At 53.2% G+C, this 25,629-nt stretch overlaps 3 protein-coding genes and 1 long non-coding RNA gene across 5 annotated transcripts; 1 reads left to right on the forward strand and 3 right to left on the reverse strand.

The window, feature by feature from the left end:
- The first annotated feature begins 66 nt into the window (after window positions 1-66).
- LOC127059910 (uncharacterized) lies at window positions 67-2,573 on the forward strand. Its single transcript, XR_007778261.1, has 2 exons — window positions 67-670; window positions 751-2,573. It is a non-coding gene; the product is annotated as an uncharacterized LOC127059910 (long non-coding RNA).
- A 3-nt stretch (window positions 2,574-2,576) lies between these two features.
- SIAH2 (siah E3 ubiquitin protein ligase 2) lies at window positions 2,577-5,811 on the reverse strand. Its single transcript, XM_030227166.2, has 2 exons — window positions 5,387-5,811; window positions 2,577-4,888 (listed from the first exon to the last, which is right to left on the reverse strand). The coding sequence occupies exons 1-2, from the start codon at window positions 5,756-5,758 to the stop codon at window positions 4,331-4,333; spliced, it is 930 nt and encodes a 309-aa protein (XP_030083026.2). The 5' UTR covers window positions 5,759-5,811; the 3' UTR covers window positions 2,577-4,330.
- Window positions 5,812-7,399: 1,588 nt separating this feature from the next.
- MINDY4B (MINDY family member 4B) lies at window positions 7,400-14,632 on the reverse strand. The gene is made up of 11 exons (XM_050978111.1): window positions 14,529-14,632; window positions 13,310-13,362; window positions 12,385-12,602; window positions 11,438-11,529; window positions 11,039-11,204; window positions 10,585-10,650; window positions 9,992-10,062; window positions 9,766-9,835; window positions 9,289-9,447; window positions 9,035-9,215; window positions 7,400-7,664 (listed from the first exon to the last, which is right to left on the reverse strand). Exons 1-11 carry the CDS (start codon window positions 14,630-14,632, stop codon window positions 7,522-7,524), a joined length of 1,323 nt encoding a protein of 440 aa, XP_050834068.1. The 3' UTR covers window positions 7,400-7,521.
- A 1,075-nt stretch (window positions 14,633-15,707) lies between these two features.
- CLRN1 (clarin 1) lies at window positions 15,708-21,453 on the reverse strand. 2 transcript variants are annotated; one of them, XM_009089381.4, is made up of 3 exons: window positions 21,201-21,453; window positions 17,939-18,118; window positions 15,708-17,032 (listed from the first exon to the last, which is right to left on the reverse strand). In XM_009089381.4, exons 1-3 carry the CDS (start codon window positions 21,451-21,453, stop codon window positions 16,767-16,769), a joined length of 699 nt encoding a protein of 232 aa, XP_009087629.2. In that variant the 3' UTR covers window positions 15,708-16,766. The 2 variants fall into 2 exon arrangements, with proteins under 2 accessions (XP_009087629.2, XP_050834020.1); XM_050978063.1 differs by having other exon boundaries at window positions 15,708-17,071.
- Window positions 21,454-25,629: the final 4,176 nt, after the last annotated feature.

Consider the following 25,629-nt stretch of genomic DNA (forward strand, 5'->3'; position numbering starts at 1 on the left):
GCGCTCCGCCCCCTCCCCGCCCCGGCCCGCCCCGCCCCGCCCCGCTCAGCCCGGTACCCGGCCCCGGCCCGGCCGCTCCGCCCGGTACCCGGCCCCGGCCCGCCCGCTCCGCCCGGTTCCCGGCCCCGGCCACGGCTGCCCGGCGGCGCTGCTCTGCCGGGCGGAAGCTGCGGCTGCTCCGCTCCCTGTGTCCGCCCCGGCGGGGCTACGAGCGCTGTGCCCCATACACGCGACGGGGAGCGGAGCCAGGGCGGCTCTCACGGGGCAGCCGGAGGAGCCCGGGCTGCGCGGGGCTGCGGGAGCCCGTGGTCCTGGCGGGGGCGCGGGCCGCCGCGCTTGGTCCCGGTCCCGCCGTCCCGGCGCTCCGCGCCTGCCGAGCCCCGGAGCTGCTGCTTCTGTGAGCAGCTGGGAGCTGGACTGGCGGTGGCACGCGTTACCAAACCCGACGTGTCTGCCTGCTCGGACACGACCTCTCTGCACCTGGAACACCTGCCCGAGTGGATTCCTTACGCCTGTGTCACACGCTTGTCACACATCTTCCTGCTCTCTCCCGTAGGACTTGGCGCTGTCGAACCTCTCCAAGGAATCTGCACATACAGCTCGGAGAATAAAAGAGAGAAAAGCGTCTTGCACAAACCCAGCCAGGTTTGGATTCCCCTCGGGAGAGCAGGTGCGTGCTGCTTTGCCTGTGCTGTCGGTAAGAATTTGCAGTGTCTTACTAGCACGTGAGTTTCACAACAGAGAAGTCAGTTTCGCTTATTTTTCAGGCGGAAAGAGCATGTTGAGGTGCAGCCAGCTGTATCGGTGGCTCACCTGGTGTCGGTGCCGAGAACTCCCCACAGCACTGCGGGATCGCTGCCGTGGCTTCCTGGGATGGCCGCAGCCCTTGGCTCGGAGTGCCAGGCCCTACAGCAGAGGCTGGCAGGCACGGCCAGGTGCCTCGAGGTGAGCTGTGCTCGCTCTCAACTCATCAGTTCCTAGACAGGTGCATTTTAATGTGTGTCTGAAGTGGAAATAGTTTTTAGGGAGAACTCTGGAAGCACAGCAGATGTTCCTGGTGGGCTGGAGAGCAGCCAAGGGGCTGCAGGGCACCTGCCAGGTGCTGTAGCCTGGCTGGGGCTAAGCTGAGCATGCAGGTCTGTCTGCTGTGAGCTCTGTCTGGATGTGCTTCACCATCCTTTCAAGTCTGGGGGCTTGAGAGGGGTCAGCTCTGTTCAGAGAACCAGGCAGGCCTCAATAACCTCTTCTGAATGCCTTGAGGAACTGTCACACTTTTACTTGGCAAGTTGGATCAGCTGCCTTGGGAAGAAAACCTGAAACCTGAGGGAATCCTGTAATGAATGTCACATGTCTACTCAATGACCTGAACTGGAAACACCTCCCTTCTTGGCAGTGCCAGCTGAGGTATTCCTTATCCTAAACTCAGTTTCAGTCAGAAAAGACACAAGGTGATGGGTTCAATTTTGTTTGGGTTTTTTTTTTTGAATTGAAATCTAACAAGAGCTTGCCATTTCTTCAGAACTGAGTGGTCTGGACAGACCTAATGATAATGTGTGTTAACTGATCTAATGCGAATTATAGGTAACACCGGAGAAATTAATTAATCCTGCTATTTTCAATGACACATTTTGGAGTTTTGCTTTATGCAAAAATCCTCTTATGTTCCAGCTGTCAGTAAGAAAACTACCTCCCACTACAAGTTTTGCTGAATTACAGAAAATTTAATCAAATCCTTAGGAATTCTTGCTTGATAAATCCTGATGAAAGCACAGGTGGTAACAGGTGTTGGAACCATGGCTTGACTTTGATCCTGCTTAAGCAGGAGGCAGTTAGTTCACCAGGCTAATGCTGCCAGAATTCTGCCAGAGCAGTGTGAGTGAGACCAGATGAGAATCTTTCATTGTTGGTATTCAGTGCCTAGAGAGTAGGCATTCCTTGGGAGGTTTTTTCCATGGTTACTTCCAAGTTCTTGCAGTCAGACCGAGCTTCCAGTCACTGAGGCAACACTTGTTCTTGTGCATTTTTCTGAGGGCTGCTGCCAGGTGCTGGTGACGGCTGCTTAGGGCTTGGACACAACTTCAGAGCTCTCCCAGGAGGAACAGTCAGGACTGGTTTTCCTCCTTTGGTATTGTATTTATTCACACTAAGTCTCACCTGTCCTTTTACCTGCCATTTTCCAGCACTGTGAGGCTTCCCCTGGCAGTGTCACCCCGTGGCTCACTGCCTCCTCCAAACGGCACAGGGACAAGGTCTGGCACAGCCCTGTGGGAGCTGCTGTTTGCTGTCAGTGATTCAAGCAGAACGTTCCCATGGCAGAGGTGGGAGCTGCAGGCAGAGTCAGTTGTGGTGACCAACACGGTGCCAGGGAGGTGGCAGGGGCAAGGACTCCTCCAGGAGAGCCAGCCCACGCCAGGGGATCCCAGCTGATCCAGCACAGCTGTGCATGCGGTGTAACCATGGAGCAGCTGCTGTGCACTCGTGTATTAGCACAGCTCCTCAGTGTAGGTTTTGCAAAATATTTATTGCAAAATAAAGGAAATATGGCAACAAAACTTAAATACCAAATGACAAGACACTGGCCATAAAGCTCTTGCTATATTATGAATCTTTTACAATAATCAATAGTAGAATGTGTCCCAGGGCAGCTGCACATGGACAGCCCTGTGTCTCTGGCTCCAGCCATCTGCAGTCTGTGGGACTTGTGCCTCTCGCTTGCACCTGTACCTGGCCTGATTCCCCTACAGTAGACAGGAGCCAGCAATTCCACGTGAAATGTACCATGCCATAGCCCAGCCCCTTCTCTCCTTTTTCCTGTTGAAGCCACCACCACAGCTGACCCAGTGCCCTTCCCTTCCATAACGTAGCAGGGAATGGAGAAACATTGGTTTAGTACCTACTGCCCACCCCGACGGCTTCTGTGAGAAGTTCCTTGGATTTCCTTCCTTTCTCACCTACTAGGAAAGGACATGCAGCCAGGGAGGATTGTGAGCAGCCGGGGATCATGTTAGTAATGCTAAAGCCTGAAAGAATTAAATCTGGCCAGGGGCATCAAGGGCAACAAGCAAAGCAACCTCCATAGGTACACTGGTGATAAAAGGAAGACTTGGGAGAATGTGGACCCTCTAAGGAAGGAAATGGGAGCCCCAGTTCCCTGGGACGTGGCGAGGGCTGAGGTGCTCAGCCATGTTTCTGACTCAGCCTTCGTGGCAAACTGCTCCAGCTGCCCTGCCCAAGTTGCAGGAGGCAAAGGCAGAGAGTGGGAGAACAAAGAAGTGCCTGCAGCAGGAGAGGACTGGGGTCAAGGAGGTTGAAGGGACCTGAAGATGCACAAGTCCATGGGACCTGATGAGATGCACCCGCAGGTTCAGAGGGACTGGTGGAGGAAGTGGCTTGGCCACTATCATCCATCATGTTTGAGAAGTTGAGGCAGTCCAGAGGAGTTCCCACTGACTCTGAAAGGGGAAACATAACCTTCTTTTCTTAGAAAGAGGAATAAGGAAGATCCAGAGAGCTACAGGTGGTCAGGTCTCAATGCTTGGAAAGAGCTTGGAGCAGATCCTCCTGGAAGTTATGCTAAGGCACATGGAAAATAAGGAGGTGATTGGTGATAGCCAACGTGGCTTCACTAAGGGCAAATCATGAGAACTCTGAGCTCCTTCCAGCGCCTAAAGGTGCTACAAGAGAGCTGGAGAGGGACTTTGGACAAGGGCCTGGAGTGACAGGACAAGGGGGACTGACTTCCCACTGCCAGTGAGATGGGATATTGAGAAGGGTGGGCAGACCCTGGCACAGGGTGCCCAGAGCAGCTGTGGCTGCCCCTGGATCCCTGGCAGTGCCCCAGGCCAGGCTGGACACTGGGGCTGGGTGCAGCCTGGGACAGTGGGAGGTGTCCCTGCCATGGCAGGAGGATTGGAACAGGTGATAGTCTCTTCCAAAGCAAACCCTCTTGTGACTAAAGCCTTTTATTAAAGCTCACCAGCAAAAGAGGGAGTCTGTACTGCTGATGAAAGGGCTTATAGGTGTGCTCCAAACAGCAGCCTCTTAAGCCATATAGCCAATGGAAGCACTCTTTACATAAAATATAATTAAATTATAAAAAGTAACTCTGTGTGTGTAATCTTCCTAAGGCACCAAGAATTTTAAAAGACCTTGTCCTGCTCACATTACTTACAGCACACTCTTGTTCCTCTTCTGCCCAAAGTGACAGCTGCTGGCTAGTCAGAAACCTTAGCATACAAGATGACATAGTTGAACAGCGTAAAAAACAGGAACCAAAACCAAACCCCAGTGAAGCACTACATCCAGACAGCTCGAGTCTGCTAGCAATGCATCACGGGCAACACATGGAAATTGTCACGTTGATGCCGAGGTTTCCGTTGTCAGCGAAGAGGTGCGCAGTGGCTGTATCAAAAATGAGGCAGTTGCTGTTGCGGATGGCCACGTGCACGCCGTCGTGGATGGAGCAGGGAGACGCCTCCCAGGTCAGCCGGTGGCAGCTGCCATGCAGCTCCAGTCTGTACTGAAAGTTCTCTGCCTGCTTACGGGTGCCAATGAGCAGCACGGTGGCAAAAAACTGCTGGTGACCCTCACACTTCTCCTGTTTCTTCAGCACCAGCATGAAGTGGTGACCAAAGCACGACTGCATCATCACCCAGTCCACTGCCCCTGGCAGGTTAATGTCTGTGGCAAGGAAAATGATGTCTTCTCCCTGAAGGGTGGTAATGCTTTTGTGGGCATGCATGAGGTGGGACATCACGGCTTCCAAGGATCCCTCCCAGTCGCAGGAGGTACCGGGGCACGGGCAGGAGTAGGGACGGTACTCACAGATGGCTTCATGTTTTGGCTTTTCTGTGTGGTGGAGGGTCAGGGAGCAGCCTGTTGTGGCATACTGGAAAGAGACCAAACACAAGCCATCAGGAAAGGCACCAGCACTAGTATGCACTGCTCCCACCCGTCCGCTGAAAACACAGGTGATCAACCAGAGCTCTCGTGCTCATTGCAAATTCTGCATTACTTCTATGGAGCCCTGGATTCAAGCTGAGTTTTACTTTGTTTCTGTTTCCATTTAAAATGGATTCTTCTTGTCTTTTCTGGTTGTTTTTCCTAACACAAGCACTTAGATAAAATGGGCTGTATCGCTGAGTTGTACTTAGATCTGCTGTTGCAGTTAGATCTGATCCATCCAGATCAGCTGGAGAGGTCCTGGCTTGGATATTCCTTTTCTTTAAAAAGAACAGAGGATTCTAGTTTCAACAACTGGGCTGGTGGGTGGGTGGTCCGGGGATATGGATGTGGGGGTGATGGCTGGGGGTTTTCTGCTGGGGTGCAGGGATCGGGGGTGGTCCGGGCAGCCCGCTCGTCCCCCTGCCCAGCCCCTCATCCTTACCTTGCACGGGAAGAGGACAGCCGAGGCCACCTTCTCCATGGCCAGGTTCCTGATGTTGGGGGTGAGGGAGCCCCGGCAGGTGGGACAGAGGCTCAGCTGCTGCCGGCATTGCTTGCACACCAGGTGCCCGGCCTGGCACTGCAGGATGGGCGGCAGGACATAGTCGAAGCAGATGGGGCACTCGAAGAGCGATGTCAGCTCCTGCTGCTGCTGCTGTTGCTGCTGCTGGGGGGGAGGAAGAGGAGGAGGAGGGGGAGGCGGCGGAGAAGCCCCGCCGGTCCCCGGCAGGACGGCGGCGGGGGACGGGGCGTGCTGCTGCTGCTTTCCGCAAGGCTTGCTAGGGCCGGGGCCGGCGGAGGACGGGCGGCTCATCGCGCCTCGCCGCCGCCGCCACCATCGGGCCGCGCTGGGGAGGGGGCGGAGGCGGCGGCAGAGGAGGAGGAGGAGGAGGAGGAGGAGGATGGACGGGGCGGGCTGGGCGAGCGGCGGCTGCGCGCGGCCCCCGCCCCGCTCCCGGCGTGCCCTGCGCGGGACCGCCCGGCACCGCCCACGCTGCGCGGGAGCGTCCGCTCAGCGGCACCGTGTTCCCTCAGCGGGGCCGTGTCCCCTCAGCGGGACCGTGTCCCTTCACTGGAACCGTGTCCCCTCAGCGGGACCGTGTCCCCTCAGCGGGGCCGTGTCCCCTCAGCGGGGCCGTGTCCCTTCACCGGCACCGTGTCCCCTCAGCGGGGCCGTTACCCCTCAGCGGGACCGTGTCCCCTCAGCGGGACCGTGTCCCCTCAGCGGGACCGTGTCCCCTCAGCGGGGCCGTTACCCCTCAGCGGCGCCGTGTCCCTTCACCGGCACCGTGTCCCCTCAGCGGGACCGTGTCCCCTCAGCGGGACCGTGTCCCCTCAGCGGGGCCGTTTCCCCTCAGCGGGACCGTGTCCCTTCACTGGGACCGTGTCCCTTCACCGGCGCTGTGTCCCCTCAGCGGGACCGTTACCCCTCAGCGGGGCCGTTACCCCTCAGCGGGACCGTGTCCTCTCAGCGGGACCGTGTCCCTTCACCAGCACTGTGTCCCCTCAGCGGGACCGTGTCCCTTCACCGGCACTGTGTCCCCTCAGCGGGATCGTGTCCTCTCAGCGGGACCGTGTCCCTTCACCAGCACTGTGTCCCCTCAGCGGGACCGTGTCCCTTCACCGGCGCTGTGTCCTGTCAGCGGGACCGTGTCCTGTCAGCCCCTCAGAGGGACTGTGTCTCTTCACCGAGACCGTGCCCCTCAGCGGCCCTGGCCCCTGTCCCGGTGCGGCGGGGGCTGTGGTGCCCGGGGCCCGCAGCGCTGGGGCCGAGCCGCGGCCCCGCAGTGCGGTCGCAGACCCCGCGTCAGCTGTAACCAGCATCTCCCCATCCCGGCCCAGCATCATCTCTGGCCGCGTGGTGCGGCTTCTTTTTGTTTTTCGTAAAATTCAATAAATCGGAACCAAGTTTCTGGATCATTTGCAGAAGGTTTATTGTTCTCAATTGTTGTTAGCAACACAGTAAGGGTGTGACTTACAGGTCGTTTTGAGTAATGACAATGAAAAAGGAAGTGGACAGTGGTTTCTGTCAGCTAGAAGCAATGTGCCCTGCCCATGCTTGTCAGGTGAATGTAGGGTGCCAGGATTTGGCAAAGGCAGTAAAATCACTGACTCACAAAACCCCAGAGCAGTTTGGGTAGACAAAGCCCTCTGAAACCCAGTGAGTCCAACCATTACCTCAGTACTGCCAAGGCCACCACTAAACCACGTTCCCAAATCCCACATCTGCACAGCTTTTAAGTCCCTCCAGGGATGGAGACTCCACCACTGCCATGGCAGCTGTGCCAGGGCTTGACTCTTTCCTTTTCCTGCCAGCTGTCGTGGGGAGCAGGAGAACCTGCATCCTACCACCTGGAAGAGGTGTGCAGTGCGACAGGGTTGCAAGTCGCTGTTCCTGCAGTGCACGCTTTTGCAGTGGGTGTGATGCTTTATGGACAAGAAGTCCCTTCAATGTACCAAAGGCTGTTTGACTGGGGAGAGAGCTTTTTGTCCTCCAGACTGCAGTGACCAGTGCAGCTGGTAGTGTGTGGGAGATGCCAGTACTCTTCAGGAGCAGGGTTCCATGCTGCTCCCTCCTCAGAAGAAGGGGTCTGTCCCGTTCCAGCTGACGGTCGCACCTGCCCACTTGGTCCTGATTGCCATCTCCAGGGCTGGGCGCCTCCTCCCTGGGCTGCAGGGGCCTTCTCTCTGAGCCTCTTCCCAGTGATGCGAATGAGTGTCTGAAGAGGAAGTGAAAAATAAATGTCTAAAAAAAAGCTTTAAAACCCAACCCCACTCAAAAAGGCTTCAGTGACAGAGCTAAAAGCAGAAGCCTCTGCAGCTGTATTGGTGTAGATGTGCTGCTGTCCTGCCCCAGGGAGCGGGGAGAGGGTGAGCAGGGCCTGCCGGGCTGGGGACTGCCCCTGCACCGTGGGCCCCCCGCGAAATTCCGGTGCTCTGAGTGCAGCTCTGGGCTCCTTGCACGGTGTGTTTGCATGTTGCTTTTCTGGGCAGATGCTCTGATAATATCTGTGGCCGCACCAGGTATCATGACGGTTGATCTCAAATTGCTCTGCTTCCCTGCAGATTTACCCTTTAGTTTCAAGATTCTGACTTTGCTTTAAATGCTGCAGTGAAAGGAGAGCAAGGAAGGAGGCACCCAGTGAGGAAGGTAAGTGATGCACAGCAGCAGAGACACAAGAACCTTGCACCCCAAGCACAAAACCTGATTCACAACCCAAGCGTTGCTACAGGAGCAGTTCATCCTTCCTGAGGGGAAATGAAACTTGGTGGGGAACACGAGGGTCATGGTGGCACCTGGTGCTGAGCAGGAAGACAGACCTCAGCCTCAGTCAGCCAGGCAGGTGCCCCTGCTGCGTGCCAGCCTCCCTGTGCTGGTGTGCAGGTTTTGTATTGGACAGAATTCATTGCCTTCCCTGTGTCTGGTAAGGAGCTGTGTTTTGGCTTTGTGCTGAACACAGGGTTGATTTTACAGGGGTGATTTTGTAACTCCTGGGCAGTGCCCCATAGCCGAGGCCTTTTTGCTCCCACCTGCTGCCACGCTGGTGAGGAAGTTGGGAGTGCATGGCAGGCTGGGAGAAGACACAGCCAGGACAGAGGGCCCAAAATGATCAAAGGGGCATTCCAGACCCTATGGCATCATGCTCAGTGTATGACCTTGGGGAAGGAAGAGAAAGGACTTTTGAGTATGGTGTTTGTCTTCCCAAGTCACTGCTGTGTGTGATGGGGCCCTGCAACACCTGCCTGCCGAGGAGGAAGTGAATTCATTCTTTATTTTCCTTGGCTTGTGTGTGTGGCTTTTGCTGTTCTTATGACCCTGTCTCTATCTCAACCCACAAGTTGTTTAGCCTCTACCCTTCCAATCCCCTCCCTGATGCTGCGGGTGGGGGAGTGAGTGAGCAGCGGCATGGGGCTTGAGGGCTGGGCGGGGTGACACCCGGCAGCTGAAGAGAATGTTATTATAAATTTTGAACTAATCATGAAACACTCCAGCTTCCTGGTGTGTTTAAACTTTGTATTGAGTATTTACCACAGGAAGGAGTTGTCTGTGATGCCCATACCTCAGTCCCTGGTAAATCTGGGTCCGTACCTATCGTCAGGTGGGCAGTTTGGGTCTGCTCCTGCTGCCCACTGTAGAAGTAGAGGTGGAAAGTTCTCTCGGCTTTCCAGTCGGAGAGCAGCCGGCTGTCGGTGCCGAAGAGCACGCTGTGCCTGCCCGAGAGGCTGCACAGCCACACGGGCAGCCGGGGCGTCCTCAGCCCGGGGCTCACCTGGCAGGGGACGCTTGCCAGGAGCCTGGGCTGTGCCGGGGTCCCGCTGGCCGTGGGCTGCCCCTGCGCTCACCTGCCGCTCCAGCGGTGCCCGCTCCCAGCGCAGGAAGCCCACGGGGCCCCGCGGCCACGGCGCCTCGCCACCGCCGTCCCCCGCGCCGCTCTCCGGCTCCCGGCGGCCGCCGAGCTGCCCCGGGCTCGCCCGTCCCGTCAGGAGCAGGCTGAGCACGGCCTGCGGGAAACAGCCCGGTCACACTGGGGACACGGGCAAACGCCCCGTGCAGGCGATGGCCTGCTCCCAGCCTTGTCGCATCTGTCACAAGTAGGGGAATGCCAGGCTGCCAGTGGCATTTTAGAAATTATCGCTACTGTCATCATCATCATCATCATCACCTGTTTTTAAAGTTCACAGTCATGATTAAAATATAGCAAAATATTTTTTTATGAACTTAGGCTTCTTTTTTCTTTGGATTAATTACCAATTGATAATTTTTTCCTAAATTGGATGTGGAAATAATAAAACCAGAACGCCTGAGACATGTGATCCTACCTCTGTACAGGTGATGTTTCCAGAACTGATGTTCAACAGAGGAGATGTGTCACCCAAATCCTCTTGGACCCTGTGTGGCCAAGCAGAGATCATCAGGGCAGCACTGGGCCTGTGCCAGAGGCAACACTGTACCTCCCTGCCTGGCCAACAGAAATGGGAGAAAAGGAAAAGGCTTTTCAGGAGATGTAACCAAACTACAGGAAAATGTTTAGAAAGCAAAATATACCTTTCAAGTGTCCTAGAGAAAAGTAAACTGTATAAAAATAGGATCACTCCATGGCTTCCTTCACCTTTGAACTGAAAAAAGAAATAAGGCATCACAGGGGAGGAATCATGGCCTGTAAATCACATTTAATTAAAACAATTCCTCTGCTTCAATACAGCCCTAGGTGCATGTGTTGAGTTAGATGAGTAAGGTGTTATTCCTGGAAGATTTTGTAACTAATTTTGTTTAATAGGATCAGATAAAAAAAGAAGGAAGAAACTTCCAGTTACTGGCTAAACGGGTTTTGTACAATTTTTCCCATATTTTTGCTGAGGCTGCAAGGAATCACACCTTTGAATGATGTACAAAATGCTGCCCTGTTTACCCAGTGTTTGTGGGCTGAAAGAGCTGGAATAATGGGTAAAGTCACAGGGGTTTACATGGGAGCAGAATCTCTTCCCATAGGAAAGGCTGGAAATTAACTAACTGTCCATTAACTGTGTGAATGACCTGATGATGTTAACACTGCTGTGTCCAAAATGCCCAATTTGAATGGGAAATAAGATGTAATTTAGCAAGAAAATAACTTGGGTAAAGCAGTTATCCCCACTTACACAGTTTATATGATCAGAGATGAACTCCTGAGCAGCAGCTTTCTCCGAGAACTCGAACATCCGGATCTGTTGGGCATGGGCGCCATGAGGATGGTGAAAAGGAGACATGAATTATACCAAAAAGCTGAGCTTTTGAATCTTATGGTTCTGTTAGTCAAGTGAAAGAACAATGTAAAGGTTTGCTCTTCCCCTTCCCCAGCTGTGGGCTCAGGTGCTGTGCAGGGAGTCAGGGGAGCAGCTTTGGGTTGACAGGACTGTCCTTTCTGCAGGAGAAGGAAGATGGGCTTTGGTGAAGGGGAGGTGGATGTATCATGGGCCACAGCAAGACCTGGGCCTGGGGTGATCCCTGTTTGTAGGGCATCGTAAGTGGGGGAGCAGGTGCAGGAGATTCTGTGTTTCAGGCCAAAGGTATCTCTAGGAAAATCCCGCTGGCACAAGACAGTTCCATACTCACTCTCTCTGTGAAGCTGCTGGCTCTGTAGCCTTCACGTGGCATCGTGGTGATAGGGGCAGTGACGAGGCACACGACAGCTCTGCCACCTCCTCCTGCTGCCCACAGGGTCTCTGCCAGGGCCATGGCCAGTGCCTGTCCCTGCTCCCAGCGCCCAAGCCGGCACAGCCTGTGCCAGGGGAAACTAGAGACTGTGACTGTGACACCACAGAGGAGGGGGACACATGCACTGTCCCAAAATCAGAGGATTTGGTGGGAAGAAGCCTTGCCAGGGGGTCAGCCAAGGTTTCTCTCCCAGTGCATATCCCCACCTGAACCTGGATTTGGTTTGCCTGAGGCTGGCACTGACCAAGCAATGCATGGAAATTATTTTCATGTGTCCCATGAGGCCCAGCAACTTACCTATCCAGGTGAGTACATTCTGTCTCTCTTGTGAAGAGCAAGTATGTGATGATGTGTGCTTGTACAGCCACCAGAATGGCTCTTGTTCCTCCCTAGGAACAGAAGAACAGCCCCTGCCATCTGAGGAGTCTGAACCAGCACTTGTTACACCCAGCAGTCCCTGGCCAGGGGGACAACAAGAAGCCCTTATGGAGAGGAAGCTGCAGGGTAGCCCTGGCCATGTGCAGGGGCAGCAGGGATCCTGTGGGTGGGTGTCCTTCCTCCTTTGTCCCAGGGAATAGCCCCCAGCTCCAGAGACCTCTGTGCTGGGAAGCCCAAGGTTTGTTTTTTGTCCCCTCCGGCCTCACAGCAAAGGGGCAGAGGTGCTGGGGCAGCCCAGGGCTGATGTGAGGCTGCTCACAGGAGTGTCTGTGCCAGCTCCCCACTGTGCTGGCACCCACCAGGGCTGTGCCCCCTCTGTGAACACCGAGCTCTGGAATGCAAGGAGTGGCACCCGTGGCTGTAGCCAGCATTCCAGCCTCCGGACAAGGTGGGGAGATTTACAATTCCAGTGTGTATCTTGGCCTTCTGCTTTCTTGGGTGCAGCGTTGTTATGGTAAATAAGGAAGAACAAAACCTCCATCTCAGAAAATGATAGTCTAGGTAACTTCACTTGTTGGATGTCTAGGTGGAGCAGGAATAATCTGGTAAGTCTAATTCTCAGAAAAGATACAGACTTTTTGCAACCTGCTGCATCTCTCCTGAGCAGATGTGTGGGGTGCAGGTGTGCAAAGTCCAGGTGTGCAGAGTACAGGTGTGTGGGGTGCAGGTCTATGGGGTGCGGGTCTGTGGAGGACAGGTGTACAGGGTACAGGTGTGTGTGCTGCTGAGGCCCCTGCCCCGCTGCCAGCTCCCAGTGTGTCTGTGGCAGCAGGCAGCTGGTGGCAGGCGCCGTGTGACACTTTTACCTTTCCTGCCTGCAGCGCGTAGGCCAGGTGGGAGTGCGGCGGGTGGAACCTGAAGTGTGCTGCTGCCCACTCGCAGCTGAAGAGGGGGGCCGTGCTCCTGAAGAGCAGCTGCTGCAGCCTCTGTGGAAGAGGAGGCAGAGGGGCCAGGGTCAGAGCTCTCGTCCTGGCACAAGGGTCTGTCCCATCAGGGCTCCCGGGGAGCAGGTGCCCTGCGTGCCCTCAGCCAGAGCGGCAGCACAGCACCTACCTAGAGCCAGGCCTCACAGCTTCAGAGCAAAGGTGATGTTTGAGCTAGGTGCAGGGACTTCACACAGCACTCAGCCACTCTGGTAAAGCTTGGTTGTAGTGTGTAACAACTTACATTTGGGTACGGTGCACATTTTGGGAAGATTGTACTGGGGCCTATCCTGCCATTGCCTGCAGATCTGCCAAGCTGCTGGATGGCAGCACCTGGCAGCAGTGCTTTTGGGGCCAGGCACTCAGCAGGAGCTGAAATCCCTCACTGATAGTGTTAAAGCCCTTTCCAAGCCAAACAGTTCTAAGATTCCATGATCCTGCCTCCTGTCCTGAGGGTGTTTGTCAGGGTAGCCCCCAAGTGCAGGGAAGCATTGCCTGTTGTCATTTGAGTGGTTCTCTCCTGAGAATTGTTGTGTATCAGCTTTAAGGTTGCATTCCAGCCATGTTTGTTAAGAGTCTCCTATATAATCCATCCCCATTCCACACCCTGTTCAGCTGACTGCAGGCTGAAGCCTGCAGTCAGAGCACCTGGAAAGGCTCCCCAGTCTCTTTCCCTTCAGGAGATTCAATTACAGCTCATACTTAATTCATCAGGAAGCTCACCGTGGCCGTGTCCGGGGAGATGGGGCGGCCGCCCAGGCCCTGAGGGAGCAGGAGGGGCTGGGGGACGGTGGAGGGGGGCTGTGACCCCGGGGGCTCCCCGGCTCCAGGCGGTCCGTGGCCAGCGCTGCTCCATCCTTGCTGCAGGGAGAGGAGCAGGCAGGGCATCCCCCGGACTGCTGCTCCACCCCCCAGCGTGCCCCCCGGGCATCCCCGGGCTGCTGCTCCACCCCCCAGCGTGCCCCCCGGGCATCCCCCGGGCTGCTGCTGCTCCACCCCCCAGCGTGCCCCCCGGGCATCCCCCGGGCTGCTGCTCCACCCCCCAGCGTGCCCCCCGGGCATCCCCCGGGCTGCTGCTGCTCCACCCCCCAGCGTGCCCCCCGGGCATCCCCCGGGCTGCTGCTGCTCCACCCCCCAGCGTGCCCCCCGGACATCCCCTGGGGCTGCAGCTGCTCCACCCCCCAGCGTGCCCCCCGGGCATCCCCCGGGCTGCTGCTGCTCCACCCCCCAGCGTGCCCCCCGGGCATCCCCCGGGCTGCTGCTGCTCCACCACCCAGCGCCTGGGCTGGCAGGGGGCTGGCTGACACGGGCTGCCCTAGAACGGGGGTGCCCTTGACTTTCAGCTGTTTTCAGACATTCCCAACGCATCCCTCCGAGCTGATGACTGCAGCAGGTAATAGTGCTGTGTTTGTCTGAATTACAGGGAATACCCTTCAGTGTCTCCCAACCTAAGGGCACAGCAGGCTTTCCAAATACTTACATTTTAGAGATCTTTGTTTGTTTTCTAAAACTCTCTGTGAAAACCGTTAGTTTTTGATGGAAAGGTTAATCAAGTGTAGGGCTGGTCTGCCCCTTTGACTTCAAAATATCTGAACTCTGTTTCTCAAAGAAGCAGCATGAGAAATGAATCTCCATAGACGCCTGGGCTGCAGGTATGGACGTGTGATCTCCTCCTTAGTGTGCCATCTAAGGACAGCCCAAAACTCACCAAACAAACAGAAAATACTACCTTTGGAAAAGGAGTTACCTGATGAGTGGTGCTGTTGATTTCCAAGCTGAAAGCATAAAATAAAGTACAAATGAAAACACCCAACAGAGGTATTACTAGCATGTGTGGAAACTGGAGTCCAGCCAGACGAGAACCCCAGAACAAAGGAAGAGTAAGACCTGTAGCATTTATGTTACTGGGTATACGAGGACCTAACGTCATTGTCACGTAAGTTTTGTAATAAACATAACTTGAAAAATTGCATTAAATAACCACTTGGAATTAAAACGGTGTTAAAGAAGCAGAATAAAAATCCTACCCACGGAAGCTAAAGATTTCTCTCCATTTGCTCAGCTCAGAGATTCTGCTGGCGATCTCCTCCAGCGGGGTGGGCGCAGCGTGCCCGGCCCCCCGGTCACCCATGGCAGCCGCGGCTCCGGGGCCGCTGCGGAGCCGCTCTGCCCTCGCTGCTCGCAGGCACCGACCGCCTCCCGCCCCGCGGTGCAGTGACAGGAGAGCCCGGCAGCATCAATGTTTAATGCCGCAGGAGCGGCTGCTCGGGGGCCCTGCGGCTGCGGGAGTGGGGGCAGGAGAGGGGGCATTTTCCAGCACCGGGCAGGAACAGGGGCATTTTCATGGATGCAAGGAGGTCCAGGGTCCATACTGGGGCTCCCCCGGGGTCCTTCCTGGGGTTCCCTCAGGGTCCGTGCTGGGGCTCCCTCACAGTTTGCACTGGGCAGACCATACCTGTTCTTGCGGCCCATAAAACCCACAAACATTGTCTTAATTTTATTTTGCTGGTAAGAAGTTGTTGTTTGCCTTAGGAATAGCTGGGATGATGCCCAGATGCGGGGTGGGATGTGGGGCTGGTCAGGCCGGGCTTTGGGCACAGGGACCCCTGTGAGGACTCCCAGACCCCAGCTTGGGGCTGCTCTTGTTTGCACAGTAAAGGAATGTGTTTGGGTTTGCTGTGTAATAAACAATATCAGGAGATGCAACACAAATTATGCTTTAAGAACATGTATTAACATTAGGAGGAATATGCAGATAGTTTATTAAGAAAATGATGAAAAAAAGCTGGGAGTTGTGCTGACTTGCAGAAGCTCTTCCACATTGATAAAATCCAGGGAAATGCGGAGGCAGAGCTACCTTGGGAAGACACAGCTGACAAACCTTTGCAACAACCCGGCGGTGTTTTGCCTTTCTCAGTAAAAATACAAAAAATGGCATCAAAGTCAGTAAGGCCTTGTGAGCAGCAGAGGGCTGTGATACCTGGTACCTGGGTCTGATCTGTACCCAAGCACTGGGTGGATGCTGGCAGGGATTGCTCCTCGCTCCAGCTGGCAGGGATTGCTCCTCACCCGCAGCTGGGCACAGCCCCTGCAGATAAATGGGGCAGGGGCTCTCTGCCTCTGTTTGTTCTGAGAGCTGCTCCTGTGTCCTGTGAGGAGCAGCTTGTCTCCAAGGCACGCAGGTAACCCCTCAGAGCCAGTGTTTGGTGGTGTGATGCTCTGCCTCGGGAAGCATCTTGTGCTTTAGCTGACTTGGGGATGTCCAGGGGTGAGGACTGATGTGTCCAACTGTTCTGGCTTCCCATGCCAAATCCTCCTGTGTTTGCTCCTCAGTTCCTGCTGAGCTGCATCCTGCAGGGGAGCCTGTCTGCTGTGCTATTGCTGCCCTTCACCAGGGGTTCTGGTGGGTTTATTGGTATTGTTTGATGAGAATTTGCAGGGCTGGTCTCTGGAGAGGGCAGTGGAAGGTGGAGGTGCCTGGGCTCACTCCTGTGGCTCTGCCCTGGGAAATGCTCTTTGCCTGATGAGCTGCAGAGGGTTTGCTCAGCACTGCCAAGCCTGGCTGCCTCCCTCAGGCAAGCAGAAGCACGTGGCATCTCCCCTGCATCTGCTGTGCTGTGTCAGCTTTGTCACCAAGCTGCAGCAACTGCTGGGGAAACGAGGGCTCCCAGGACTTTGGATTTGGAGCACAGTTTGGTTTGTTAAAAGGAAAAAACCCAGAGAGTTTCATGGAGAGAAATGATGCTGTTGCCATGCATGTGAGGGCAGATCAAAGTGCAGGTGTTTGGGTTGTGCCCTCTGAGCACTGCCGTTGTGCTGAAGTCTGAGGGGTGTTGGGGCAGAGCCTGGGCATTGTCCTGTCTCTTGCTGGGTGTCCTTGGCCCTGCTGCTCTGCTGTGGTCACGGCTGCATCCTCGCCTTCTCCAGGGCTGAAGGTAGAGCTGCTGCTGGTGAGTGTGTGCTTCTACTGCAACCCATTGATTGGACTTGCCAGATTCAGTGCAATCCTACTGAGATTTCTATTTTTCTTCATACCAGCCACTTTTAAAACAGTTTACAGGAAAAAATGTCTTAATAAGACCTTATCCCAAGAAAGAGGGCTTTTCCATACAGACATTACACTGTTTACACCACATTAACACTTATTTGAAACTTCCCTTTTTTAACCTCCTCTACAGCAATCATTCACAAGTTGGTACATCTGGTGGTTGTTGATGCAATAGTGACAAATTTCTTTGCTTGAAATGTTCTTAAATCCCATTATTTTAATACATCAAGTCAACCGCTCCTGTGATTGTCCCTGACTCTTTTGATTTTGAAAAGGGAAATTCAAATCCAGCAAATCGGATTAGCAGGGCATTGAGGAAGTGCACCAGGGAGCAAACCAGGATGGTCCAGAAGGAATTTGCAAACTGCTCACTGTGAGTTTTGAATGTAAAAGTTCCCTCTTTGAAATTAGCAATTTTCTCTGAAAGGTGGTGGATCTTCACCTCTGAGGAGAAGAGAATCATGATGAGGCAACCACAGGAACCTGAAAGGGAGGGGGAGATGCTCATTACCTCAGCAATCCCTCAGCTGTGCTGCATGATGTATGCTGCAGCCCAACACCACAGGGAGAATGTTTGTATGGCCACACAGCTTTAACAGGGATTACTTTTGGAATCCAAGCCAATGGCTAAGCTTTTCTAATTGAGTTTGGCTCAGGACCAGGAATATTTAGCATGGCTGCTTTACTGCCCTGAGCTAGTGAAGTGTCTGTGTTCATGTTCAGCTCTAAGTTGCTCATTGTCCCATTGAGCACAGTGGAGCTCTCTGTGTGCCTGAACATAAACTTGCACTGAAGTCCTTTGTTAAATTGTGGTTGTAATGTGTAATACCTTGTAAAGTCAGGGTAAATCTGCCTGTCAGCCAAGCCAGCAGCCCGGGGAACAGGTGTGTGACTGTTTTCCCTGCATGGCAGTGCTTCTTCTCAGAGACCATGAGCTGCTGCCAGCCTCCGGCTGCTCAGCTCTCCTGACCTTGGCAAGGCTGTGCTGACCTTGCTCACATTGTCTGGAACCCTCCTGTTGCAGAACCAGCTGCATCACTGGCATATTTAGGTTGTTTTCTTCCCCCTTTTCCTGCTCTGGGGTGACTCCTGGTTCTGACTGTGTGTGGGCTGTCAGTGATGCCACCCCAGCTCTGGGTCCCTGGGGCCTTCTGCCATGGCTCCTGCAGCTGCTTGCCCATTCCCACCCTGCCACCCACCCTGGTGGGGGATTTCCCCAGTTTATCTCCCAACTTCAATTTGGAAAACGGGTGTCTTGATGTGGCAGAGTCACATGCCTTCCTGCCTGGCTTGCTTTTGCCAGTTTAGAGCCAAAGCAGCCACAGTTTAGCCTGCCCTGCTCTGCTGAGCAGTGGGTGATGCTGGGCTGTGCCCAGGCTGGGGACTCACAGGAGATGAAGCTCCACAGGTAGAGCCCCACGGGGCCGTGCAGCGTCTCGTAGGGGCTGCCAAAGGCGTTGAACATGAAGAACCCTGCTCCCACCAGGGCAAAGACAATCAGTACTGTACAAAAGAGAATGACACTGACGTGGATACTTGCAGGGATAATTCTGAGCAAATCTGGAAAAACTGAAAACAAAACAAACACAACATTATTATGCACATTAGGCGAAGCTGCCTCTGATGTCAGGCCAGGGGGTTCCTGCTCGTTTGTGATAATTGTTTTGATCCTGCTCTTCTAAATGCAACTAGATGAAATAATTCACTAGAAATGGTTTTTCATGGATGTTTGGAGGCAGAAAAATTCTGTGGAACTCAGAAGCATAGGCTGGCCAGAAGGGAGAGAGATTAGCTCCAGGGAAAGCCTCTCCTCCCCTTCCTGAGGGTGCTATTTGGACCTTAAAGTGAAGAGCTTCTTTTGGGGACAAACCAGGAAACTGTGTTTGAGAAGGCAGGTCTGGCACAAGATGTCCCTGAGGTCCCTTCCACTGCCACTGTAACAGGGCTGATCCCTTGGCTGAAGCCTTGACCATCCCCTCTTCTCTGGGAGTGGGACAATAAATCTTTCTTTAGACTTTTTTCATTTGTGTTCATGAGATCCCACAAAGGTTTGTGATGTGGGAAAGGAAATTATGCTGTGATTGTGGATGCACAAATTCAGGAATAATTTATTCTCAACGTTTTTATGCAGCTTTTAACGTACTGTTTCAGATTGTGGTTGTATTTGTCTAGGACACAGAGACAGACATTCAGAGAGCAAGGGAGAATTATTTTTAAAAATTCCTGTTGGTTTGGCAAAAAATAAGTGTTTTGGAAGGAACTGTGAAATAGACTTTACTGCTCCTGATCTACGGGGGCATGACTAAAGTGAGGTAATAATGTCTGGTGCTGTTTTGCTGTTATGTGTGGAGAGCAAAACAGCCTCACATCAGTTACTCCTCTGTGTAAAGTCTGTACCAGCAAACTGCTCTGCAGCTCCATGCAGGAGCACAGGGCAGCAGGTAAGGGGGTATCAAGTCCATTTATCTCCCTAAATGAAAGGGAACTCAACAAAACAAACGTCTGCAGAACTCGTGAAGTTCAGCCAGGCCCATACGAGGTGCTGCGTGGTGCTATGTGGGCCAGGCAATCCCAGCACAAACCCAGGATGGTGCTGGGAGCTGCCCCAGGAGAAGGACGAGGGATGCTGGGGGTGAGAAGCTCCTCATGCTTTGGCCACGGGCTCTGGCACCCAGAACCTCCCCTGCCCTGGGCTGAGCCACAGTGTGAGCAGCAGGGAGGGGGGATTCTGCCCCTCTGCCTGCTCAGGTGGGGCTCTGCTCAGAGCTGCCCCCAGCCCCGGGGCCCCCAGGGTCCAAACAACACAGAGCTGCTGAGCGAGCCCGGAGGGGGCCAGGCTGGGAGAGCTGGGGGTGCTCAGCCTGAGGAAGAGAAGCTCCAGGGAGACCTCAGAGCCCCTTTCAGTGACAGCCTCTGCAGGATTCCTACAAGGAATAACATTAGTTCCTGCGACACTATCTGATACTTTGGGAAAACATGCAAAACTGTGTATTTAATAATGCAATTTTGTATGGTTTGTTTTAAAAAAACAAGTTATGGCATGGTATTGAATCTTCCCCTGGGCACCTGTGTCTACAGCTGGTTCTGTTATTAGCATTTTATATGTGATGTATTGGGAAAAATTAATTCCAGAAGCAATATTGTCTTGAAAGTAAAACATTCCTTCATGGTCCTGAATGAACCCATGTGTGCTGTGCATGACAGAGACCTTTAGAAAATGAGCCACTGACCTAGAAACTGATGGGAATGAGTGGGAACAAATGGAGCAGAAGTTTTCCCCAGCTGAACTGGGTTTGCTGGCAGAGCAAATTCATATTACAATTAAAAGAGATACAGTGGTCAGAGGGGAGCACTTAATGGGAACAAGCATAGAACTAAATCATTTAGCCTGTTTTCCGAGTCTGTTCTCCTCAGACATGCTGAAGTGCAGCGAGTGCATTAAGCTATGGCTGTGTATTTTAGAAGTTTGTCCTGTTTTCTGGAATGCTCCTGCTGAGCTTCCAAGGTACTGGGGTGATGGCAGAGGGCTGCTGCAGCCCCAGGGAGCAGGATCAGCACCTTGTCCTCTGCTCTCTGAGGTGAATGCTCCTGACCCCTCACAGCTGTCACTGACTGAACCTGAGTGTCAGTCCCAGAGCTGCTGGCAGCTGGACCAGCCCTGGGTCATAAGTGTCACCTACAGCAGTAAAGCAAATCCTTGGGATTGCACAGACCCTCTGAAAATACAGCCATGGTGCAAGAACTGCACCCTGGGATGGCACACAAAGTAATCAACAGGGAACTTCAGAGGCATAAACAGACTAGTGATGGAATTAAGAGAGAGCAAATACTAATACTATATCAAATTAACTTGGTTTACTTTTTTTGGAAGACGTTATATAGTAAATAATTTCTGGTACCTAGTCTGGCAACCTTCCCTTGCATTAAATCAGGAGTATGAGCAATTTGCATGTGCTGTTGTAGCAGAATGATTGTGATCTGTGTGCTGTAGTAACTTAGGGGAGGTACTGTACACACAGCAGCTGCTTTTACTGCCTGTTCTGCCTGCTGCTGGAAACAATTGTCTCACTTCATCATTTTCTTATTGATCTTCTTATCCTTGAATATTAATAGGCTATGAATGTAAAGTGAAGCCATTACTAATACTCTGACACTCTGTGTGTCAGGTACCAAGTCAGCCAGCATTCCCCAGACAGCCTCCCCCAGCCCTTCTTCCAATTAGTGCCACAGATTGCAAACTTCTGAGCTGCTTTGTTTCTCAACAGCAGCCAGTGCCCCAGCTCTGTCCTGAGGTTCTGGCTGGTTTAGTTCATCCTTTTTGACAGCACAGAGGTAATACTGTAATGCTGGCACGAAGAGGAAGATGACACAGATTCATTGAACCCCCCAAATATTCTTTTTAAAGAAATAGCATACATCTCTTGGAATGTGGCTATCTGTCTATCTACTAGATAGATAGAATCTATCTACTAGATTCTTGAAGACATTATGCAGGCTGTATCAGTACCATAAAATAAGTTATTGACCCTGAAGATCAGCGCAAGCTAAGGGCAGCGTTGCTTTGGCTGCGGGGCTCGGTGTCCGAGCGAGGGCAGCCCTGTCCCGCCGGCAGCAGGGGGGTGTAGGCAGCTCGAACTTCCCCGGTACTCACATGAGAACTGGAAGGGTCTGCCCCCGAGCCCGCACTGCCGCACTCGCTGCCCGGAGAAGAGCCCGTACTGGATGTCGCCGATGAACTTGTGCAGCTCCGGGCCGCTGGCGTTGACGAGCAGCGCTCCGGTGCTGCAGAGGATGGAGCCCCTCACCCAGAGCTGGCTGCCCACGGCCGCCGCCGTGCCCAGCGCGCAGGCCAGGCTCAGCACCCCGGCTGTGCAGAACAGCAGCTTCTTCTGCTGCGCCGGCATGCTGGGGCTGCGCGACGCGGCTGCCCGTGCGGCGCTGCCAGCTCCCGAGCGCCGCAGCCGCGCGGATGCCGGGAGCCCCGGCGCCCGGCCAGCCCCGTCCGGGAGCCCCGGCGCCCGGCCAGCCCCGTCCGGGAGCCCCGGCGCCCGGCCAGCCCCAGCCCTGGCTGCAGGATGCTGCGAGGGCTCTTCTTCCCTGTGCCCTTCTGTACAGCTTTCAGATGTTTCAGTGCATCCCCTGTCACTTGATAGCGAGGGTTTAGGATGACAGATCTCTGTAATTTGATGAGTGCTCTGCTCGTCCCAGCCCCCGGGGAGTGGATGAGTTGGGGGTTCAGACGACGAGCTTGGCTACTCTATCTCGTTATCTGCTCTCCATCGAGGAAGTTTCCAGAGGGTTTATTTTTGCAGGTTTTCTTCTAAAGCCAGTTATGCTGAGCTGCCCTTTTGTGTATTTTGGTTGTTGTTTTGTTTTCTTGGTTTTGGGATTTGGTTTTTCTTTTTTTCCCTCTGGGTGTATTTTTTTTTTTTTTTTTGGTGTTTTTTAAGGTAATGCCTAGGTACTGTACAGAAACCAAGCCGGGAGGCCCCATTTCAGTATCCAGTTGCATTTGGGCACTTGCTTGCACTTGCTTTCCGTGTCAGGGTGTTCTCTGGCAGGGGCAGTGTGTCTGTTCTTTATGCTGCAGAGTGCAGGATGCTCAGGCAAAATGTTCAGTCCAGGTTTCAAATATACACAAATAAGTTTTCTCTTACAACTTGACAGCAGACCCAGCCCACCCTGAGCCCAGGAACTCACGGCTCCTGCATCTCTTGTCCGGCTGCTGCTCCTGCCTTCCTCCTCTCGCGCACGGCGGCCCCTGGAGCGCGGCCAGGGCGAGCGCTGGAGCACCGCCTGTGCCTCAGCGAACACGGGGCTTGGCTTCTCTCTGAATCAGATCAACTGACTGTATGCACACACTCTGCAGGTGGTTCAAGAATTTGATATCATCTGGGCTTAAAGACTGAGTCTAGTTAATTAGACTAGGAGGTGCAAAGTGCTTGATGGATGGTGTCTGTGCATTTTGACATTTGAACTTCCAAAGCCCCAGAATATGGTTTAGGTTGGAAGAGACCTTAAATATCGTCCAGCTCCATCCTCCTGCCACGGTCAGGGAACCCACACATCCACCTCACCAGTGCAGGTTCAGGTGTCACCTGCTGGGCGGGCTGTGGTGAGCACCTGGCAGCCCTGCCCTGGCCCCGGGGATGAAGGGAGGGCATTGCCGGAGCCCCGGGCGGGGTGCCGGAGCCCCGGGCGGGGTGCCGGAGCCCCGGGCGGGGTGCCGGGGCCCCGGGCGGGGTGCCGGAGCCGCCCAGCCGCCCCACGGCCGCTGGATGTCGGGCGCTCCCCGCGCTCCGGAGCCGCGGGGATGTCACCACGCGCGGTGCTGTTTGTCTTCTTCTTGACTCCCGTTTCCTTCCCCTTCACAAACTTCTGCTTTTCGCTGGCAGAGGAGGCTGTAAGTCACGAGGTTGTGTACACTGTTTTCAGCCGGCAGCTCACGTAAGCCTGTAAGGATTTTTGTTTTGTAAATAGGATGTCCACAGCTAGGACATCTGCCTAGTGACATTGTTAATGTTGTTAAAAATGTTCTTTGAAGGACAGCTGCCTGTGTTTGATGTAAGCCCAACTGAAGCATGTTTGGAACCTATTTCCTGTCTGTTTTTCCAGTTTTAGTATCCTGGTTTGAGCCTTTACTGTGGATCACACGTGTTTTGGTGGTGGGCTTGGCAGTGCTGTCCTAATGGTTTGACGTGATGCTCTGAGAGGCCTTTTCCAACCTGAATGATTCTGTGATTCTCTGCCAGCTGGCTCTTGTGTGGCAGGTTTCCACACTGGCTAGGGGCTCCCAGCAGGCTGCGTGCAGCCCAAAACCCAGCACTCGGTGCAGCTGACAGAGGCTCAGCTCTTTGTTCATGAAGTTTCAAGTAATGATAGCAGCTGTTGAATCGCTTTGGGGGGAAGGTCTGATGGCCCATAAAGATGTAACATCGCAGTGAATACAGGGGCAGGGTCTCTGCCTGGAGAATGTGGCCATGTGCACTGGGCCATGAAAGGACCTCTCACTCCTGGTTCTCTTTGACTTGTGTGGGTTCCTCCGGAGATTTGCCTGAGTAGAAGGACTCAAAATTTAGAAACCTATTCTTTGTCAAAAAGCAGTAAATTCACTTTCTTTTTAGATGGGATTGCAGAGAAAACTACTGACCTTATTGCTGGCCACAAGTATTTTCCATGTGACATTTCCTTGACTCAAATAATCTCTTGTACACAGCTCCAGAATGTTTTTCACAGTGGTGATTATTGTCAAGGTGTAAATCAGTAAACAGTCTGTATTGCTACTGTACAGTTTTCAGTTGGACTAAATTTTATTATACCACTCCAGACTTGGAACACGTGTGACTCATCTGCAGCCCCAGCTGGGCAAGGAGTCCCTGTGAGGGCAGGAATTGATTTGGGCAGAAACAGAGTCCTCAGAGGGGCGATCTGGAGAAGACAGTAGTGACTTTCTCATGTCTGTAACAACTCCTCTGTGAGTTCACCTGGAATTTTCCTAGGGCTTAAACCCACTCAAATTTCACCTAACATTTGAACTATATGTATTTTGTTATCTGTCATAGTCTGTCACAGATACCACCATGGAAGGGAACTGAGAATGAATGGCTTTTTCACCTCTTTAATCCATTTTAAGATGTTTAGAATGGTTGGTGGAACTCTTGAACTTGTCAGTCTCCTGTGTAGCAAAATACAGCCTGGTCAAGTATAGCTTAAAATACCCCTCAGCAGCAGGGGGGATACCTGGTAATGCAGCTTGGTAGCAGGATTTTAGCCAGTGTGCAGTAGTGAATGTGATGTGACAGAAGGGAGTGATTGATGCTTTTAAGGATTGATGTTGAATTTCTTGAAATCACTATGTAGAATCCTGGAACTCCATGGATACTTATGCATTTGAGTCTTTGCTTCTAAGGCTTAGGGCTCTGCACTTGTATTTAGTCTTGTTTCTGATGTTGTCTTTGAAGTCCATCTGAATTCTTATGATGCCAAGAGATGTTTTTCACTTCAGAGTGAAAAAGTCCTGTTTTGAATGTGGTTCTCAGGAATGGGGCTTGTGACAAATGCAGAGAGTTGATATTTGTCTTTCTGAGATCACTTTTCTGGAAATGACACAGACAAACAAAACTCCCCACCCCACTGTGGGAAAGGAGCTCTGACGGGTCTTGGAGTCACGGAGCTTCAATTTAACATTTGTAACTACATTTGTGAGAGACCCAAATCTGAGTGTGTTGGGCTGCCTGACAGGAAGGAGAGACAAGATGAGCAAAATAACATCTGCAGAATCAGTCTGTTTCCCCAAGCACTGAGAAAGTAGAGCATGTTCTGAGCACTCTTGTAATAGTTTTAACAGCGCAGTTAGCATTGCTTTGGTTGCTCAAATTGCTTAGTTACCTGTCTGGGTGTTTTCATCCTTAACTGTTTTACCAAATCCAACACCAGGTTCCTGCTCATCTAAAGGAGTTAAAGTACAGAATCTCTCTGGAATGAAAAAATTTATTCTGTGACTAGAATAACTGACAGTGACCTTGAGAGGAGCACACAGCTTCAAGCCTGCTTTTCCTTGTGACCTTGCTGCTGCTCCCTGGGGCAACAGTTTGAGCCCCTCTGGCACAGGGTCTGTGCTTGTCCAGGCCAGACCAGCTGCAGGGCAAGACCCCAGATTAGACAAATCCAGAGCCTGATTATTCTGAGAGGCTGATGCATTCTGAGTGTGTGTGAGTAAATGTGGTGCTGGAAGGGAGGAAGCCCTGAGGTGCAGCCTTTGTGAGACAGGAAGCTGTGTGGCTCCACATTTGTTATTTCCAGTCAAAAGTGAAATAAGGTATTTGATGGTCAGACCCTTCAGCTTCTCTTGTCCCAGCTGCTGCCAGGGCCCTGAGTTCCAAGAACCCAGTGGGAATGGCTCTGGCCGTGTCCAACAAAAGTCTGCATCAGTGGAGAGCAGAGTCTTTTGGGTGTTCTGCATTGTCTTCAGAAATCTGTAGCATCCCTGGCTCTGTTGGTAGCTGCCTGCATCTCACCACAGCAGTGGTGATGCCATCATCTTGCTTTATTTGGGCGAGAGAAAAGCATTTCCCCTCCGC

The sequence above is a fragment of the Serinus canaria genome, chromosome 9 (assembly GCF_022539315.1).
Source record: "Serinus canaria isolate serCan28SL12 chromosome 9, serCan2020, whole genome shotgun sequence".
In the NCBI taxonomy this organism is placed as follows: domain Eukaryota; kingdom Metazoa; phylum Chordata; class Aves; order Passeriformes; family Fringillidae; genus Serinus; species Serinus canaria.